Consider the following 21485-nt stretch of genomic DNA (forward strand, 5'->3'; position numbering starts at 1 on the left):
GGGTCAGAGAGAGGGAGACACAGAATCTGAAACAGGCTCCAGGCTCTGAGCTGTCAGCACAGAGCCCGACGCGGGGCTCGAACTCACGGACTGCGAGATCACAACCTGAGCCGAAGTCGGACGCTTAACCGACTGAGCCACCCAGGCGCCCCTAAATATTCACTTTAAACCCTCTGAGTTTGAGGTGGGAAATCCCATGAGATATTGGCTCCTTTTTCCATGTTAACAGCAGCCAAGGGCCTCAAACATTTGCAAGGATGAGCCTTGGTCACCATTCAATGAATCTGACCTAACTGTGAATTAGCGAAGGTCTCATCTCCTGTCTTATCACAGTGATGAGATTCTATAAGCAAGAGCGATGTTACATGGTAGCTTTCCCCCCAACAATACAAAATCCTCCTGCTGAACTTCTGGATGTTGGCCTTAGGAAAGGTCTTCTGAGGAAAGGTGGGGAGGGTCTAGAGCTTTGAAGGTTAAGTGAAAGCCTTCTGTAATTTCAGCAATATCTACCCAGGAAGAATGACAGCTGCACAATCTTTCTTTCTTTTTGTTTTTTAAATTTTTTAATGGTTATTCATTGGTTTTTTTGAAAGACACAGAGAGACAGAGCACAAGCAGGCATGGGGTGTAGAGAGAGGGACACAGAATGTAAAGCAGGCTCCAGGCTCTGAGCCATCAGCACCGAGCCTGATGCGGGGCTTGAACTCAGGAACTGCGAGATCATGACCTGAGCCGAAGTCGGACGCTCAACTGACTGAGCCAGCCAGGCGCCCCTCAATCTTTCTTCTTAAGGACCAACAAACGTATCCCAAGAGCCCTGGAGTCTATTTGCCAGGGCTAATACTAGCTAATTTGTGAGATAAAAAAAGAAGGGGTTTGGGAATCATACTTCCGCATAGCATATGTTTTCAAGGATTACTGTTTACTTAAGGAAAGGCTTTTGCATTAATCAGATTTCTGTATTAATTTCTTGGCTAAGCCAGGTTACCTGGGGTAAAAGTCAAACGTACTGCACATGTGAAACCCAGGATATGGCTGAGCCAGAAATCAGCACTGAAAGAAAAAGTAAGAGGAATAGAAAGATCAATAGAAAGTGTTCACACACACGTTTTTAACAAAACTTTTTAAAGGGGCATGTTCTTCCCCTAATCTCCCTAACACAGGATATTTTTGACCTTCTTTTGATGCTTCTTGGTACACCTGCATTTGCTTTCTCAGCTCACTCTGCAAAGTCACCTGACTTTTTCTACTTTAAGACACCCCACTGAGCAAGGGGAGGAGGACAGGGTTCTCAGAGGGATTCCAGGGGTTGAACTGGAGCCAGCAATAAAATGTGAGTGCTTCAGAGCTCTAAATATAGCTCTCTCCCCCTTGACAACTATGGTGGCCTGCTTTCAGTTGCTGGAACTGCATAAATTCTTGCCTCAGGGCCTTTGCATATGCTGTTCCGAAGGCCAATGGCCTCTTTCCCCTTCCCTTTTCTTCCTGTGTAACGCCAAGTCCTTCTTATCCAATTCAATTCTTTGCTTGAACATCACTTCAGAGAGCTTCCTGACCTCTATTCTTGACCTTGCTTATTTCCTTCATGGCACTTATCGCAATCTGTCTTTATGTGCATGTTTGTGTATCACCTGCTAGATGATAAGCCAACTCTATCCTGTTCTCCCCCTGAAAGCTGCACCAATGGCTGGCTCTCTTATCCTCTGGCTTCTAGTGGGGCTTGACTCGTGGAAGGGGGTCAGAGGGCAGAGCGTGAGAGAGGTCAAGATGTTGCCCTGGCTCCTTCTGCCAGGCCACAGGTACGGCCTTCGCTCCTACTCATTGGCCCTCCTTCATTTGGCTTTAGTTACTCTTTGTGTCACGTATTTCTACCCAGGGCCCTGACCCTCATAGGGACTGGGTCTGATTTATTCACCAATGTATAACTGAAACATGGCAGGTGCTCAATAACTATTTGTTGAGTAAGTGAATATAAAACAACTGAGAATCAAGATTTTTCTTAAAAAATAAGGAGGGCACTCATTGGGATGAGCACTGGGTGTTCTACCTAAGTAACGGATCACTAAATTCTACTCCTGAAACCATTATTACACGATCTGCTAACTGGGATTTAAAAATAAGTAAAACAGAAAAAAATGCCTTTCTCTTCCCTATTCTTTTTCCAAAAACAATCTTGTATCAAACTCTGGTATAGGAAACGGATAAAACGGGGTTGTTGGGATTCTGGGTGGTGGGTGGAACCACACAAGCATGGTCCCCTTTCAAAGGGCAAGGCTAGCAACCCAGAGTATTACAGATGAATTTGAGGGGAATGCCATGAAGGAGGATGTGGCATCTTATCCTGTGCATACAACTGTGGCACAAGGTATTAGGGGCTGGACGGAGAGTGAATATTTACATCTCAGTGCTCCCAGGAGGACTCTGGGTTCAGCTGGTGGAAGACAGCGGGGGCTGAGGGGGGGTGGGCAGGAAATGGCACTTCTGAGAACCAACGAAGAGTGTTTTGTTTTGTTTTTGCCTTAGTCTTGGGGCTCAGAGGAAAGCTGGAGTGAAAAACGTCCTCTGATCTCACATGCTCCAACTAACAGTGCAAGATAAAGTTGTGTCACCCATGTGCCCCAACGACAAAGGCCCTCACCATAAACAGATTCAGAAGCCAGAAAGTGACAGAGGAAGCCATCTGCTTCTCGGGCAGCCCTAATCCCAAGCAGAAAGGAAGCCACAAAGGACAGTGCTCAGGTGACAGAAAGCCCAGCCGCTGACGGGTCACGGTTCACTCAAGGATGATTTGGGTTCACTCAAGGATCTCAAGGGAGATTTGGATTGTTGAAGGAGAATGCTAGGGGAACCTCGGGGCCAGGCTGGAATCCCTCTCCCTGCACAGGGGCCTGGGCTTGAAACACATCTGCAGATGAGGGCCTGGCTGGGCCTGTTCCTGGGGCTGATAACGATCTCAGCGGGAAACTTCCATTGTTGTCTCCCCTCATGGCTTCCTAGCTCAGGGCCCAAAGCAGGGTCTGTTTCTTCTCTGAGAAGTTAATTGATGCTGGGGGAGGGGGGGGTGTGAAATCAGCGGGGAAAAGGCTGAGGACTGGGAGCTGGCAGTCCCCTTTGTCACACGGGGAGGGCGGGCTCCATTAGCACTCATAGGTGTTACAGGGGCATAATTAGGCCACAGATTGTGGCAGCCTCTTTAGGCTCGGATAAGGCTGGAGATTGAGATCCAGGGAGAGAGGGTTCATCTTTCTGGCTGCAATCATTACCCAAGATCCAAGCGTCAGAGCTCTCCAGTTGTGGGCGCCGGCGTGGGTCTGGATCACTAACACCTACGGACCCGCCAAGCGCCATATGCCCGTCCTTCCCTTCCTGCCCTCTCCTTCCAACCCCGTATGTGAACGATTTCTGAGTTCCATTCCATCTTCCCTCTCTTGCTAAGTGAGCAACGGGCTGCGACAGAGTTAAAAGGAAGGTGGTTTCTGCTGCGGACGGGGTTTCTGAAACGCCTGGCCGGGGCGGCTCCTTGACATGACAGCAGGCTCCCCTCAGACGTGGTTCTGAGCACCTTCCTTGGGAAGTGATCACTTCCAGGGCAACAGCCTGTGTCTAGACCAGGCTTTCTCAGCTTTGGCCCTACTGACTCATGGGACCAGATGGTTCTTGGCTGCGAGGGAAGGTGCTCTTCTGTGCACTGAGGTATGGTTGGCAGCATCCTTGACCGCTATCCGATGGAAGGCCCTAGCACCCTGCACCCCCAGTTGGGACCATCAAAAATGTCTCCGAACATTGCCAAATGTTCCCCCTAGGTGACACAATCCCCACCCCTCCCCACTCACCCCTACTGAGAGCCACTGACCTGGGCCATCCCAGTCACACTGGGAGGGCATTTGTATACAGATGGGCATCCCAGGTAAAGGGAATTTCTCCCTTGGTCTTTTTTTTTTTTTTTAATGTTTATTTATTTATTTTGAGAGAAAGAGAGTGAGAGAGAGTGAGAGAGAGAGAGAGAGAGAGAGAGAGACAGAGAGTGCACACATGGATGCAGGAGTTGGGACGGGAGGGAGAGAATCCCAAACAAGGTCTGCACTGTCGGTGCAGAGCCCTACATGGGGTTCGATCCTAAAAACCATGAGATCATGACATAAGCAGGAACCAAGAGTCGGGCGCTTAACTGAGCCACCCAGGTGCCCCTCCCATGGTCTTCTGACCTAGGACCCAGTATCCAGATACAAAGGGGGAAATTTAAAAAATGAGTTATTCTAGGCTGTACTCTTCTTCTATCCTCTCCCAGCTCTCAGCTCAACCTGCTCCCAAGGAAAAGACACAACCGAAGCCTGAACTGGACTTTTCTGCCTTTGAAAATCAGCACCTCTGACTTAAAAGGCAGCCATCAGATAGTCTGCTCCTGCCAGGATGAAACACCCTGGCAAGGTCTGGACTGCTCACTGCTAGGCAGCACAGAATCACTGCCAGGAACACTCTCACGGAGAGCGTGCCGTCAGAATCAGAGTCCTCACAGGTGGCCTTGGACTGATAACACCCTCGGGGGGGTAGATGGGTCTGGGCAGGATGACTGACTCCAAGAAGCAAGAATCCCTTAGACTCTGCACAGGTGACAGTCAAGGATCTGTTCCAACGAAAGGCCCAGAGAACAGAAGTACACCAAAGGACATTTTCTACTGCTTTCTGCAAAGAGCAAAACGAACAGGTTTTTGCCCCCACTCCTTCTACACGGGAAGAATAAAAGAGAAAAAAGAAGACAGGAGCTGGGTAATCTGCAAACTGGGACACCAAACCCTTGGGCGGCCAAGAGTTGAGAAAGGCTCTTGTCTGGAACCGAGGAAAAGAATGGGGGAAGTATGCCCGTTTTAGCTAAGTGGATGGGGAATTTGGCATGACATTTTTAAGCTGTTCAAAGTTTTTGGACCAAAGAAAACGCCAGGCTTTGTCTTGGTAATTTTGTGTTGGAAGGCACAGACTTTATCTTCTAGACGGTGCCCCGCCTGTTTACTCAGCCCGATCGGTGACGGCTGCCTCCCAGACACATGTCGTGGTCTGGTTCTGATTTGGGAAGGGCAGGAGGGAGGAAAAACACACACGCAGACAGCTACCTGGGTGTTCAAGGTGATGCTCATGAAAATTATACTCGGTTTAACCACCAAGCAACCCACCTCAAATTCATAGGCAGCTTTGGTCTCATGGCCTTTTCGTTTTCATGTTAATTTATAGCTGAAACAGGCCTCATTTGGAGAGTACAAGGTTTTATGGTCCACTTTTTCTGCGGCATTCAATGACAATGCCAAGATCACCAAATGCCTCTGGCACATGGTACTCTCTTTCATGTTTAGTCCATACAGTGTAATTAAGAAACAAACCATCCGTGTTTTGGATAATGTGCCCTGAACTTACTAAGATGCTATTTGCTATTTGCTGTCAGGGACATCGTCAGGGCTCTTCAAAAGCAGAATAATCTAATTTTTCTCTTGTCTGAGAAGGAGGCTAGACTCACGGCTAAGAGAAGATGCAAAGGAACATGATGAGAGAGAAAAAAGTTCCAACCACAGACAAGTTGGCAAGAGGACTGATCACTCAGGCACGAGGGGAGGAGTCTAGGTTTCTCTAGCTCAGGGCTCCTTAAACTTAGCAGGCCTAAGAGTTGTGTGGGGGCATTTGTTAGAAATGTTGATTCTCAGGTCTGGGCCCTGAGAGATTCTGTTTATGGGTCTGGGATGGGCCCAGGAATGTGTACTGTTGACAAGCATCCCAGATGAATATAATGTAGGTGGTCCTCCAGTTACTCTGATGGAAAGGATGGTGACTGTTTACATGGACAAACAGATTCCCCAAAACTGCCCCAGGTGGCTTGTACTAGGAAGTGGGTTTTATTTGTCTTTGAGAGAGAGAGACAGAGAGAGAGACAGAGAGAGAGAGACAGAGAGATGGGGGTGGGGTGGGGAGAGGGGCAGATGGGAGAGGGAGAGAGAGAATTCCATGCAGGCTTCACATTCAGTGCAGAGTCCTATGCGGGAGTTGATTCCATGACCCCGAGACCACAACCTGAGCCAAAACCAGGAGTCAGACGCTCAACTGACTGAGCCACCCAGGCGCCCCAGGAATGGGGTTTTAATCACACTCCTTTCCAGTGCTCTGGGAGGCACTTCACATATGGGCAGAGGAGGGGTGGCTAGGCCAGGGATGGCTGGCACATAATCACTGATGGGCCCCCTAGTCCTACCAGAACACTCTGGGAAGGAGATGCTCCAGTGAGAAGGTCAAGCATCTGGCTAGAAACTGAGCCAAACTATTTAGAAGGTTTGATTATGTTTATAAGGAAAGAGAGAGTCAAAAAAAGTACATTTTGTTGATGTAAGTCAAAGGAAATCAAGATTTAAATACAAATCGGTTTGGGAATGACCTAAATGTCCAATTCCAGAGATGTGGTAACATCCATTTGACTGAGTATTAATGCAGTCATTAAATGTGATGGTTTACAAATGCTATGTACAAATGCTATGAAAATGAGCTAATGACAGAATGCAAATGAAGGAATTCAGGACTCAGAATATTCAATATGTTTACAATTCAGAAAAATTAATGCACCAGTATATAGGGAAAAAACCCGAAAATTCACCGAAATATTAGCGCTGGCCAAGTGGTAAAGCTGGTGTGTTTTCCCTATTTTTATCTTAATTTTTCTCTTGTACATTTTCCTAGCTGCTCATGTGTTAAAAAATAAACCATAAAAACCTGAGTTTCAAAGCCATTTTCAAGTGGGGATGGGAGCTATATCATTTCCCTTTGTGAGATTCTCAAATTCAAAAGTTCCAAGAGAAATGTACAGCTTCTTTAAAAATCTACTCTAGAAAATGTTGAACTCATCTGAAGAGCCCATCAGCCCCCTGCCTCCACCCTGGACCCATTTTCCAGTGTTGCCTTTTCAGTATGAAATGAGTAAAATCAGCAATCTTTCCTCTCCTGTCAGCAACCACGGTTACTTACTCTGGGTATAGATGACTGCTCACACCCAAGGAGGTTATAAATAAGCCTCCTGAATGGTTATTAGAAACCAGGACACCGGAAAAATTTCTCCGAAACCAGAAAACATCAGAGAGACTATGACCTAGAGCAGGCATGCATCAGTCATTCCGGGGGAGCTCCGTCCTGACTGGTCTGTCCACTGCTCCCTGGCTCTGAGAATATCCTCTGCTTCCACACATACCACAAAACTGACCCCAAAAGAGAAACGTGAGATGAACAGATTCTGCTACGATGTTCATTCTGCTGGTTTTCATCTGGCCCCTGGTCTGTGAGCCTGGTTCAGAGCCATGAAGTACCAGCAAGAGGAGGCAGCTTCCCTAAGGAACACAGAGAAATTCACCCTGTGGGATCAAGTCAGAAACCTGAATCACATTCTGAACGCTGAGCAGAGGGTTGGGCTCTGTCCAGTCGGCGCCTTGAAAACATCTCCTTGCTGGCCCGAATCGCCTACCTTAAAGTCACCACAGGGACGTGCCCCTTTGTCTCCAGAAAGCCATGGCTAATATGCTTGACGGACATCTGACGTCAAGTTCACATGACAGGGACAGAAGTTCCTTCTGGAGGAAGGAACCAGACGTGGGGTCAGTCCCAGAAGGATGGGATGCCTATGACACGGGGCTGTTTACTTCCTTACAGCACAGGGAAGGTGTGCTTTTGAAGCACATTTCCTTTGAAGCTACTACCTTGATTTCTCTTTGAAAAGCCCATCTCTATTCTCAGTCCCTGCAGTACGAATGGGCTTGACCCCACTGCCTCAGGCCCCGGGGATGGGTGCGTGACTCTGAAAGAACGGACCAATCAGAGCCATCGTTCCTTGGCTCCTCCCACCACAGCGGTTAAAGGAATTGTTAGGTGACCCACGTTGGGCAAACGAGACTCAGATGAGCTCCCATCCCCCTTCCACTGGTGCTAATGGATGTTAGTCAGCCTAGAGCTGCCGACCCTCTACCACCCTGGGAAGAGCCCACCTGAGAATGAAGCCAGACGGTGGGGAGAAAACAAGAACCAAGAGAGGAAGAGAAGGACATCATTTAGGCACCTGGATCCAGCTGTTCCAAGAACCAAAATTCTGCGACATTTGTAGTCACTTGATTTAAAAAAAAAAAAAAAAAAACAACAAGAAACTTATTTGTTTACACCAGTCAAGGTGGGATTCTGACACTTGGAAACAAGAGTTCTGTAATTCCCGAGAAGAAAGACAATTCCAATGCATTTCCCAAGGAGCTGCCAGGCTGGCCCTGAGGCCAACGGGCAGGACTCTCGGTTTGCTAATCTGTAATTCCAGGCTGAGCCACCCGTCCTTCTCAATGGAGGGAACGAACAAAGGATCTGGGCCGTGCAATTTATGAGCACAACTGAGGTGTGGCCACTCGAGTTCGGGCGCCAGCTGGTTGGGAGGTTTTACCCAACAATTTAAATAAAGAAATTGGGGTAGAGGATGCGTATCCAAGCTATGCAGAAGAAAAGGAGAAATGTTCCTGCCCAGAATTAAATATAGAAATGTTTTGCATTACAAGGATTAAAAAACATTTCAGACATTCTTGGTAAAGGGAGCTGTTCCAGTTGTTGCTTTAGAGCCCCACACTGTCGTGTCTCATTCTCTTCCAGTTTGCCTGCAATGCTGAAAAGTCACCCCAGGACCCCTAGCAATCAATAGGTCTCGGTGTTGCACAACGAAGTGTCCCTTGTCAAGCTGTGTCGGTAACAGATGTGTGGAGGTGCCACAACAGTGCAACACCGATCAAGGACAGCAGGAAGCCCTTTTGGACTATTTCTGCTGTCTCTATTTACCCAGGCCAACGACGCATGTGCTTTCGGCTGATGCTGTGATTTTTGGGTCAAAAATCACAGAGTAGGCAAACTTATATACATTTCTAGGTTTTCGATTCGATCTTCTTCTGTCCCTCAGGACCCCTTCCCCCAGGGGCACTGTAAAATGCCAATTTCCTCTCCTAGGTCATCATCACATCCATCCTCTTCTTTCATTCAGTCTCCACTGTTGTTTACACTGTGGACCTTCTTGCAGGCCTTTATTCTTGCCACACATTCCTACCACAGGGCCTTTGCACATGCTGCTCTTGGTGCCTGGAATCCTTCCCTTATCCCTCAAGCATCACTTTTTCAGGATACCCTGTCTGACCTCCCTGATTCGCCTATACCCCTCTCAGCGCACATTTGCCACAATTTCCTATTGTATAATTAAGATGTTTACTATCTATTAAACGCCACGGGACTGAGAGGGGCAGGAAGGTAAGCCCCTTGTCTACTTTACCTCAGCAGTGCATCCCTAGCACCTTGCACAGGCCATGGCACCGACTTAATCATGTTATCAGCTAAAGGCATTGAGCACTTAGGGGATATCAGGTACCGTCCTGAGTTCTTTACAGGAATTAACTCAAGAATTCCCACAACAACCCTCTAAGGCGCTGCTGTCATTTCATTTCAAAGATGGGGACACTGAGTCACAGAAAAGATACGCCAGCTGCCCAAGGTCACATAGGTATCAAACCACGAAGTCCAATATCCACCTCTGGCAGACTGGTCTACAGTCTGTGCCCTCATTCACGCTGCTGTACCTCACAGGGTAGGCGCTCATACCTCACTGGCAGGCAGAATGAATGAACGAACGAATGCACACAGACCTTCCTTTCTTTCCTCCATCCACATCTGCATTTGCTTCCTTTAGGCCCCAGCTCTGCCTGACCCAGCCACTCCTGTGGCATGTGGCTGGTCCTCAAGGCAGAGCCGCGTTCCCAGCCACGTTGGTTGCTACACACCAGGGCCCTTGGTGGGGGACCAGCTGACCGTCTCCAGTTGTCCTTGGGTGGGGCCTCTGCCTGAGGCAACCAGTCCCCATGGGAACTCTGCTCTGCACCTGGCCCCGGCGTGACCTGAACCGTGGCCCTGACTTGCACTCCAGCCTCTCTCTCCATTCTGTGGGTGCCTCCTGCCAGGGGCCAACCCCTGGACAATCTGCACTTGTCTCCGTGGTCTTTAAGTGCCTCTGACCCAAGCAGGTCGCCTTGGATTGCCAGCTTGGCTCCTGCCCTGCCAGGGCCAGACAGACATCAACAACCTGGCTATGGCAGGAAGAGAAATCCTGATCTTTCCAGATACGGTCACTGCGCAAATCCTGACCGTGACCATGACCCTACCTGTGAGGACTGTAACAGAGAGGTTAAGAGCAAGGGCTTTGCAGACCATCACACCCAAGTTCGGGTTCCGCTGTCAGTGGTGACCATGGGGAGGTCACGACTTCTGTGCACTTGAGAGTACTTAACTGTAAAATGGGGTAAATCGTCAGACTTATAGGGCTATTATGAGGATTTAAAGAGATGCTATATGTGAGATCATCATCATGTCAGACCACACTCTGTGGTCTCATGGTTGTCCTCGGCCACTCTTATCACCACCATCCACATGTGCCATGGTATGCTGATTAAGGACCCAGGCCTGCAGCTACAATGCCCAAGTTTGAATCGTGCCCCTTCGCTTCCCAGCTCTGTGGTCCTGAGCTATACATAGCCTCTCCGTGTCTCACTTATGTCATCTATGAAATGGGCATATCAACAGTGGGATACTAGAAGTTCACACAAGCCCTTAGAACTGTACCTAGTACAGGACCAACACCCAATAATGGCAGTTGCCGGTGACGCTGGTACTGCTATCTGCGAAACTGTGATCATCCAAGGCTGTAAGCTGCTTGGGAGGGACGTTTAGGCAACGGCAGAGTTGGAGAGTTTCTGCAACCTACAACCTACTTCCAGTTCCACACAACGCTATTATAAATGGCGACCGTGCTCGCCTGACTCACTCTGTGTGAGCGTAAGGGATGGACTGCGTTTTCCAAGGAGAAGGGACAGTATGCTCCTGGTTGTAAACAAATCAGTAGGTGTCAAAGCCAGATTTAAGGCTGGCAAGCCACTGCGGCTGTTTTTCCAGATCGGTTCAAAGGAAAAATGCTGTCTACGAAAAGATCATGCTTCGTGCCAGATTAAACACTACAGACTTTTTCAATAACATGATTTATTGACCATGGAGGAAAAAAAAAATCCATCATCCTGAAAGCTAGCTTTCACCTAAGGATCAAGGCTTTTTGACAAAGCCTTCTATGACACATATCTGTTACTCACAGACTGGGGTTCCAGGATTTAAAGACACACGGTTCTGAGCACTGCCTTCTTTTGAGAATCTTCTAGCAAAATTTAAACGCAACGGTGGGCGTTGGCAACAAAATGACCGACTTTTCCAAGTCTAGTAAATATCATGGCTTTGGGGTGTGTGTGTGTGAATGTGTGTGAACATGTGTGCAACACTGGACCTGGAAGGCTATTTAAGCTGTGCCCCAGTGACCAAGGAGGAAGCAGTGTTTCGAATATTAGCTGCAATCTTTCTTCCACGCTGCTGTGTCTGACAGATCTATGGAAACACAGGGGCACAAAATGCATTTCTTCAGTTCCCTACTTCTCAGGCTCTCCACATGCTGGTTTAAAAAAAGAGGATCCCACAGGAACGTTCTCAAAGCTGAAAATGCAAACCGGCACAGCTGGTGGGAGCTGGGAGATGTCAGTAACCAAAACACTCTTAGAGGCCAAAAGTGTGTGTGCACCAGTATGTTTGGGAGAAGAATGAAATAGTAACAAAAAGTATCTGGTAGCCATTACAGAAGGTCCTACGTGTCACAGACGACATTAACAAGTTTAAACGCACGATCACCTAATTCACCCAAAAACACAATGAAGGAAGTACTGTTATTTACCAAATTCCCTGGATGAGGTAAGGAGCCTTAGACAATGTAAGCAATTTGTTCACACAGCTCCCGCCTGACCAACGCTGGATGTGAACTTGTAACCCCAAAACGTCAGCGGTCAGTCTGAACACGGGGGCTCATGTGAGAATTTCCAAAGAGACAAACCATGGGCTTAAAAGTGTGCCCATCCTACAAGCTCACGTCTGCCATCTGTCCTGTCCAACAGAGTGGCTGTGAGCTCCGTGTGGCTACCAAAATCAAATGCAATTTCAAATTCTGCTGCTTAAACTGTCGTTGAACACTTAACATGTGGCTAGTGCAGCCGATGGCCTGAAATTTCAGTTTCATTTAATTTTCATTACTTGAAATTTCAACAGTCTCATGTGGCTATGGCCTCCATTGGACAGTGCTGATCGGTGGAATTGTTTTTGCTGTATCAGACACGGTTCAGGGATGCTTCACCAAAATCTCACAAATGGTGGGGCATGAGGGGCTCTGCCCAAGGGCCCAGAGAAAATCATGGGGATAAATTCCATGTCTCTTCTCTAGGATCAGATACAGTATGTTCTTCAAACACAATCACGTGGCCTTTCCAATATCCCCAACACCCAGATCTCCTGACTTTCTCCTAAGTCACAGCATGAGGACAATAAAGTCACAAGAGACAAACCCAAGAACAACTGTTCTCAGACACTGGTTGCATCAGCTTCAGCTTCAGCGGGGGTGGGGTGGGGGGAGGGGCGGCTGGTTGAAAAGCAGGTTCCTGGGTCCCGCCTCCAGTGGGCCTGGGGGGAGGCCTTGGGTTCCATGTCTGAAACAAGCAGCCAATGTAGATTTCAATGCAAGTGGTCTAGCTTCAGAGGCTGAATTGCATATTTATCTCCTGGCCTCTTAAATAATTATAGCATATGAAGTTTTCGAGAATAGCACAAACTGGGCTGGAAGCCAGACAGTCATCTCTCTGCACTAACTGCTCACTTCTATGACATCGGGCAAGGTGCTTAGTCACTAAGGCCTCATTTTTGTTTCATCTGAAACAAAATAGCTGCTATTTGTCCTCTAGGACAAATGAGAGCACAAATGTGAGAGCATTTGAGAGGGATAAGGGCTTAAAAACACACTGCATAGACATCCTATCAGTTAGAGAGATGTTTTGCTTGTCTCGCAGAGTTTAAATAGGTTCTACATTTAAAAAAATCCACATTTTTAACTTGTCTGGAGAAAGTGGAATGGTTGGCAATTTGGTACGATTAGGAACATTGCTCTAGGGTCATAGGCACAGGTTCAAGCCCCCACTTGACTTTTTAAAAGCTGGGTGACTTTGGGCAAACGGTTCAACTTCTCTGTGCTTCAGTTTCAACTCTGAAATGATAATCTTTTTGTTTAAAAAATGTTTTTTTAAACATTTATTTATCATTGAGAGACAGAGAGACACAGAGCGTGAGCAGGGGAGGGGTAGAGAGAGGGGGAGACACAGAATCTGAAGCAGGCTCCAGGCTCTGAGCTGTCAGCACAGAGCCCAACACAGGGCTCGAACTCACGAACGGTGAGATCATGACCTGAGCCGAAGTCGGTGGCCCAACCGACTGAGCCACCCAGGCACCCCTGAAATGATAATCTTAATAGTATATCCACCTCAGAAGGCTGTGAGGGTTGAATTAAGTAAGCTAATTATAAAGTGCTCAGAACAAAGTCTGGCACATGGTAAGAGCTATAGAACCGCTAGTTGAAGAAATAAATATCTTTGCACATGGCCACCACAGCTGGAGCTGAGCGCTGGCTGTCATCGCCAGATAGGGTTGACGTGCACATGTTTATCACAAGCTCCACCAAGAACCATTTGACGATGGGGTCCCTGATGGAAGGGGCAGACATGTGTCTCCCTCCTTGGGTGTTCTGCCCATGAGGGGCAGACACACTCAGTGCGTCTCAGAAAAGGACTTCTCAGTTATCCATGGTGAAGGACCCGTTTTTTATTTTCAGTCCATTGCAGACAGACATGTGGTCCTTCTGAGCAAGACTAACACACAGCACATGCGACATACAACTCACTCATGGCTTCCACAACACCGACTGGTCTGTACCTGCACCGATAAGACAAGCCCACTGAGCATGCATGTGGATGTTGTGGCAATGCCCAATTGTTCTAAGAGTTTCTAAACGTTGTCATTTTCAGTACGTATCTCACGGTGGACTGTGGCCAGCTTCCTTCCTCAGACTACGCTTTGAGTAGTGCCATCTTACAGAACATCTCCATCAGTCTTCACATGCACGCAAACCAGCTGGACAATTTGGCTGGAGAAAGCAGGCCTCGAATTTAATCTCTCTCACGCTCTCCCCCTCTTCTGTCCTTTTCAGCCTGCCTGCCCTCTACTGTCTATCCATATTTCTTTTGCCTCTATCCACACATTAAAATGAGATCCCTAATGAGATACTGGGGTTCAGAAAAGCCTTGGAAGCTGTTGTGGATGCTCTGGTGTCTCAAGCATTACCCAGCTTTGTGAGTACCACCCCCAGCTCACAGCTGCCTCTGCTTCCGAATGTTGTCTTTGGCCAATAGCACCTGCCGTGTCCCATGCCCACATCCTCCACAACCTCATCCCCAGGCTGTCCTCCAGCAGCCCAAAGCCAGTGACCGAAGGACATGGTGGCGTGGGATGACAGCCACTTTGTCGCAAGAGGGAAGCAAACGTATGATGCAACTCAGCCTCCAGAGCCCCCGTGGGATCAGGCTGAAGTCAGATTCCAGCCCAGAGCTGGAGTCTTCGCCTGGCCCCTCCTCCCGCCCTGGGCCCTCACTGTGCCTCCCCTTCCCTGGGAGCACGCCCTGAACATGCCACAGGCATCTTCACCCCTGTCTCAGGCTCTGCTTATAGGGAATGCGCTCAAAGACAGAAGCCATCTGAAACTGGGGTCCCCCTTCCTCGACAACCTGTTGGAGGAGGGCACGTAGCAGGAACAACATGAAAGTCCTGAAGACCAGCATCAGGTCACCCAGAGACTACCTCTGCTCTGTTTGCCAGGTGAAGAGGACCTACCTGTTGCATTCGACAGGGCCAGTGATTCCATGGAGCCAGGAGGGGTCTGCTCTGTGGGCGTCATGTCCTCGGTATATTTCAGGGAACTGACTGGATGGCGGGTCCGACACTGCTGAGTAGATATGCCCCCTTCCTCTTCCTCCTCCTCCTCTTCGTATTTGGGGACTGGGATGCTGCCTCGGGTTTCACTAAAGCTCTGACTGGACATATCGCTGTAGCTCTCCTGGGATCTCAGCCTTCCCGGGTAATAGTCCTCACGGCATTCCTTCATGAAGCTGCCGCCGTGCCCCTTCATGGCCAGTGATGAGCTCCTCTTGGGGTTGCTGAAGTGCTTGCCCCACATGTCGGGCTGGGCCCCAGCCCCCTGCCCTCCCGGACTGTAGGAAGTTCTGAGGTTGCACTGGCTGAGAAGCTGCAGAGGACTCTGGGACTGGTTCTGCTCCATCTTGTTCCCGTAATGGTAGGGCTCGTCCCGGCTCCTCCAAATGGGGTCCCGGCTGAGGCTGGGCGTCTGGCTGGACAGGCTGAGCAGTTCCATCTGCAGCGACAGGGGGTCCACGTCGGCCGACAGCCGGTTGGAGCCCACCTGCAGCTGGCTGTGCTGGTTCAGCATGGGCTCCTCCGTCTTGCCCTTGTTCTTGCCGATTTTGGCACTGCGCCGGGACTCCTTGGCCCTGGCGTTCTGGAAGGCCGAATCGGATGAGTCAGAGCCATTGGGGTCCTCCCCGGCGCTGCAGGCCCGTGAGCAGAATATCTGGCCCTGCTTTGGGAGGAACGGCCGCCCCAGGAGGGATTTCTTGCAGTGAGCACAGCAGAAACAGGTCTCGGTGGCATGCCAGTGTTGGCCATCGTAGGTCATCTGACCTTGGTCGATCCCTGGGGATAGAGGAGACATGGGAGAGAGGCTGACAAGCTGCTCAGAGCCCTGTATCACCGTGTGAAACACACAGCATCCTGGTTTGGCTCAGGGTTCCAAACACAACAGAATAAACTATCAGCAGATCCATAATCAGGACCTCACACGACCGGTACTCATGTCCTATTAGGAGAACCCCCTGGTTCCACCAATCAGCTGCCTCTGAACTCATCCGCTCCGAGCAGAGAAAAACTAGATCCAAGGGACGTGCGCATGAATCCTTCCGCCTGGGATACATTCTCCCAGACAAAATAGCACTGATGACACTAACACACGCTTTCAATGCTTTGCGTGTATGTAAACTCCTTTGACCCCTCCACTGTAATGAGGTAGGTTTCTAGTATTATTTCCATTTTTCAGACGAGGACGCAGAGATACCGGAAGGGTAAATAACTTGCCTAATTTAATACAACTAGGAATCACAGGTGAGATCTGTATCCACAAGCCTTGCTCCTAACCATGACATTGATACTTTCTCTTTCACTCTACTTGGGGGTCTGCTCAAACGCCAACTCCTTGGAGACGTCCTCCTGTACACCTGAGAGCATCCTCTCCACCGTTCTTTACCCGGACCTGCTGGATTTTTCTTCACAGCATGAACTGTGCTAGACATTGAAGCACTCCACATGTACATCTGTTTGTTAATTCTCTCCCCACCCCTCCCAAACGAAGTTCTAGGAGAAGAGGTTCATTAATTTTCTGTGGCATGTCCAGGAACACAGCCTGATGTACCAGAAGGGCTCTTTATACACTGAATGGATGAACTGAATCCCATACCAGCATAGGCCATTCACATGAAGAGATCGCTGTAACAGTTCAGTGGAAAAGAAAAAAGTAGATTTCAACACTCGGCAAGGAAACGCTTGGGTGTGGTTCGTCAAAGATATCCTCCATAAGCATGCACACCCTTTCCTTAATATCATCAGGGAAGGAAGAAACACATTTCCTCCCCATGCCAGGGCCGTCCCTGGTTTGCATAATCCTGTTACACCTGCCCTACAGGAACCTCCCAGAGCCCCAAGAGTTCTTCCTTCTCAGCATCTCTTCTGCCCCTTGCTGGTTCTAGGGCTTCATCCCCCTGTGGGACACCATCTTCTCACCACCCTTGGGCCATGAGCTTTGGGCAGGGCTAAAGCCACTCCTGGACCTAGCAATGGCCAGTAAAGAACTGTATCTCCTACCCCAGAGACTGTGGCAGAGGTGGGCACATGACTTGCACTAGTGCAATGCAAGAGTCACCTGGGACTGTTGCTAAGACAGTGATGTATGGAGGCTCTCTTTTGACAGCAGCTGCTAAGCTGGCAGAATGGAAGTCTGGACACGTTGGGGTCCCCCCTCCTGTGGGGTGAGCCTGTGGAGTATGCAGTCGCATGCAGTTACCGTGGGATGGAAGGGGGCCTTTGCAAGCCTCCTGCTTTCTGATTATAAAAATCTTCCCAGAAACATAGTAGTACTAATTTGGCTGATAGTCCTGAACGTAGACTTCCCAGGAATAACTTTGGGAGACTTGTCTAGAGAGGTAGTAAACAAGAAACCAGAGAACAAACTCTACCCAGAAGAAGAGAAAGGCAAGAACAAAGGGCAAAAGGCAAAGCAGCTGTCCCAGCCTCCCATGCTCTCTCCCACCTACCTTTATATCCCTGGAGTCCAGGGAGAGAGAGAGAGGCACAAGGCAATTCCTCTCCTATGAGCTCCGCCCCAAACTAAGGGGTCTCTGTTTATTTGGGAGTCTGGTCCTAGAGACTAAGAAGGGAGTTTTAGAGGGACAGGAGCAGCCACAAAGTCGGCTCTAAGGCCAAAGGGCCACTGTGGGAATCAACCTGGCCTTCCCAGGCAGGAGAAGTGGTGGGCGGGGCTAGAGACAGGACCCAGAGCTGCTGGGCTCAGCCACATTTTCTCCCCAGGCTCCTGGGAGGAAGCAGGGCGGGCAGTACAGGGAGGCAGAACTCTGGAGCAGTTCAGAGGGAGGCTTCAGGGAGTCAGAGGAAGGAAGGTTCGCATCCCATTCCAGCTGGCTGGAAAGATGCCGAAGCCCATCTGCTGAGTTCCCGGCTGGCTCTGAGCTGTGTGACCCTGAGCGAGTGGCCTCAGTCCCCGCTGCAGTTAAAACCTCTGACTTCGCCCGGCTGCTATGAGTTAATATGCAGAGAGCGCTCACACCCGCGTCTGCTAGCTCCTCTCGCTCTTCTCCTCTTTTTATGTGGTCTTACTGCCCTTCGCCCTCCCCGCTCTGGGGGCCGCTGCCCGGACGCAGTCCACGAAAGAACGCCACGGCTGGCTCAGTCTGCCTTGCCCTCCCCTCTGGAGGCTGTGCTGGGATCCCGGCTGCCCTGCATCCCAAAAGGCCGCAGTCTTGCCCACTCCCTGTCACAGGCACACAGGAAGCCCAGTTCCCGGATCTGTCCTCCACCAGCTGCCTCTCCATGCTTCTGCAAGCAAGCGTGCTCAGATGTGGGCAGCAGGGGCCCCTTCTGGGGACGGGGCCTTGCAGAAAGGCTGGGCTGGGGTGGGGGGAGCAGAGGGGAGGCGGGTTACAAAGCGGCCCAGCAGGCAGCACAACGTGGTCCCTGATAAACATCCCTGATGTCAGAGGGTCCTCTGAACTGGTCCTGAACTCTAAACATCTGGAAGAGGGCTCTGCTCTTCCACATCTAAGCGCTCCTCTTTAATTCCCCCCTCTAAGCCCCCATAAGCCCTTCTCGGAGGGTGTGTGTGTCTACTGCCTGCTACAGGCTCGGTCTGTTTGTAGGACTGTTTACTCTGCTGTGCGCAGGCAAAAGTACTGTTGCCCTAGCAACGGCTGCCTGATGCAGGGTCCACTCGGAGCGGCTGTATAAATATGGAATATTTGTGTAATATGGTCAGAGCAAAGCACCAGGAGACAGTGGTGTGCATGATATACAGAGCACACCCTTCTGCTGTTGCAGGAAAATTAGGTTTCACAGAAAAGTAGATTTCGAAAAAAAAAAAAAAATCAGGGACAGCATTTTAACGGCAGCAGTGAGAATACTATGGGCCTCAGAGGTCTCCTTTTCTGGTAAAACACTGATGCCTTTTTATGGATTTAAGAGGGAAGGAGAAGGGAATGCCAATCAACGTCTCAGATAGCTAGGAGAGAGAAAAAGAAGAGGACAGAGGGCCCTTCTGCGGGGGGTACAGACAGATTTTCTCTCTTCCAAGTTGCTGAGCAAAAATCCTAAGGGGCAGTTTCTGGAGAAGCTTTTGAACTTCAAAGGAAAGGGACAGAAGACACAGCAACACTAGTGAGGTGGGGGGGTATCATGGCTGCAGGTAAGCTGTTTATCTGTACACTCAGCACCTCTCCTCTGAGCAAGTGCCGACTGGCAGACCCAGAATCCACAGTGACAAATGCTGGGTTCAAAAGCTGCACCATTTTCCTCTGACGCACCCCACCCTGTCCATCCTCACATGGCCAGCCACCTGTCCAAATCAAACTCCCCATTTCCTAACTCTCAGCATAAAGGCAAGTCCGTTTCCCTGTTTTGATCTCGCGAGAAGTGACGGTTACTGGGTTCTTGGTTGAAGCACCAGGCCTTGAGGGGTTGGGGGAAGGTGGGTTTGCACGTCGCCAGGCCCCGGGAAGGGAAGAGTGCCGGATGATATGGCTGCATAGCAAGGTTGAACCCTGAGCCCGTTGGGGACTCCAGCTCAGAAAGGCCTCATGGAAGCAGGCCTGAGTCCGTGGGATGGATTGCCCAACAACAAAGGACCGCTGAGCACACAGTAGGTGCCTTGTCCACAAAGCTGTGATTTTTATCAGCTCACAGAGCTCTCCCAACTAGTAGCTAATTTTTCATTTAAAAATGCCACTTGAGATGAAGCACGGAGACAAAATCAAACTCTTTCCGTTTCTGATATAATCTTCTAAGTGGGGCAAAAGGGGCGCCCAGACCGATTATCTCCACGTCTGCTCACTATAGGTAAGGAGCTGGCAGGTTCTGAGCAGATTTCTGGGAACTGCACAAGCCACAGGAAGAGCAGGCTGCTAGTCTTACAGACATTCACCCACTGCCAACTCTTTCATTTTTCTTTTTAAAGGGTGGCTCATTCTCAAGGTGCCAGAACAGGCAAGTTGAACGAACAAGCCACAGATGCAGCATGATCTGGAAGAGTGCTCAAGAGTTGAACAAACTGGTTATTTGCGAAGAGAAAATGATTTCCACCATCTCAGATCTGCCGCTTAGTTGGGAGAGTTTAGAGCTTATCAGCTCTTTCAGGTTCTCTTGCTTTCTTTGTATTTGGCTGGGTCAATTCTTGCTGATTTTTTTTTTTTTTTTAAAGACGTGCTTGCCAGAAACCATTTGGTTTTCTTGACTGTCCCTTTCTACAAGAGGACTATTTTGGGTCCTCCCTCCATGGATCCTCAAGTTTTTCCAAGGAGGCTGTGGAAGACATCTGTTTTATCTTTTCCCTCTTGTTTTCCTTCCGGGACCACTCCCCCTCCCCTTGGTAGTGGGGCTGTACCTCACATAACCCCATCTCGGGGCTGGGCCTATGACTCAGGCAGACCAACTGAAACACCTATGCTCTTGTTTCCAGGGTGGAACACATGACCCAACCGGGGATGATAAGGTTCCTATCTGGAGGAGCTGATTCGGATGTGAAAACATACACGGCCCCACTCCTTTCGAGAATGCAAGTGCCGAGACCATGTAGAAGTGGGGAGTCCTCTTGGCCAGCATGCGAAGACAGCTTGCTTTTTCACCGCCGCCAAGAGAAGGCGAGCTGAGCTGAGACACAAAGGACCCAAAACCCCAGACTTTGTTTGAACCCTGAGCCACCCCTATCTGAAGCGAGCACGCTCTTTGGCCTCTCTAGTAACGGAGCCAAGAGATTCCCCTTTTCAGTGAAGCCAGGGTGGGTTGGCCACAGGGACTGTAACTACACCAGACACCGAGGAGATCCAGGGGCAGGAGGACCAAGCTGAGCACCCGGGGCCGCCTCACCTATGTGTTGAGCACAGGTGTCGCAATATTCCGCATACAGGGACTCGAAGCAGTGGCAACAGTAGGGCCTTCCCTCCTTCATGATGTAGCGCTGGCCGCCGAGCACTGTCTCGCACTCGAAGCAGCAAAAGTGTTTCATGTGCCAGTGCCGCCCCTCGGCTTCTGTGCATTCGTCTGCAAAGATGATCTAGAGATGGGGAAGCCAAATGATCAGTGGTTAAGACCCAGCTAAGAGAAGGCACTTTAAAGGACAACAGCTGTGGGGGCCCCAAACCAGAAGCATGGGAAAGCAGGTCCTTCCCACAAATCGCTCAATAAAAAACCTGGACGTATATGCATATTCTAGATCTTTATCAGTCGGGATGAGCCTACAGCACCATGAAACACAGTTTCTGGTCTGGCCAGGTATGAACTTAACCACATTTAATACGAGAAATCATGTTCTACCCTGAAGAATATGAAGCAAGACCAGAAACTGACAGCTCATGGGCACTCCAGATAACACATAGATGTTTTATTTGGCGGATACACAATCTTTTTCAAAAACAGGAAATGTCACATTAATGCCTGAAATCCTGGGTTCTCTGTTGAAAACACAGCATTTAAGAAGAGGGATTGCTATTTCCAGGTGAGTGGTGAGTTCTCCAGCTCAGTCCTATTTTTCACCACTCACTGTTGTCTTAAAATGTGTCACCTTCACGGACAACACCTGCCTTGTCCTCAGAAGCACTTGTGTTTTGACCTCCAATATGGAATTTTTGAAATTTCAAAGCACAGAT

General features: G+C 49.4%; 1 protein-coding gene across 2 annotated transcripts in view; it reads right to left on the bottom strand.

The window, feature by feature from the left end:
* PRICKLE2 (prickle planar cell polarity protein 2) overlaps positions 1–21485 on the bottom strand; it is a 323104-nt gene that overhangs the window by 28250 nt on the left and 273369 nt on the right. For both annotated transcript variants that reach the window (XM_049642679.1, XM_049642678.1), the window contains exons 7-8: positions 20707–20893; positions 14824–15699 (exon numbers count right to left, since the gene is read on the bottom strand). In XM_049642679.1, the coding sequence (XP_049498636.1) occupies positions 14824–15699; positions 20707–20893 (1063 nt within the window). The remainder of the gene's footprint in view (positions 1–14823; positions 15700–20706; positions 20894–21485) is intronic.

Source organism: Panthera uncia, chromosome A2, assembly GCF_023721935.1.
Source record: "Panthera uncia isolate 11264 chromosome A2, Puncia_PCG_1.0, whole genome shotgun sequence".
Lineage (NCBI taxonomy): Eukaryota > Metazoa > Chordata > Mammalia > Carnivora > Felidae > Panthera > Panthera uncia.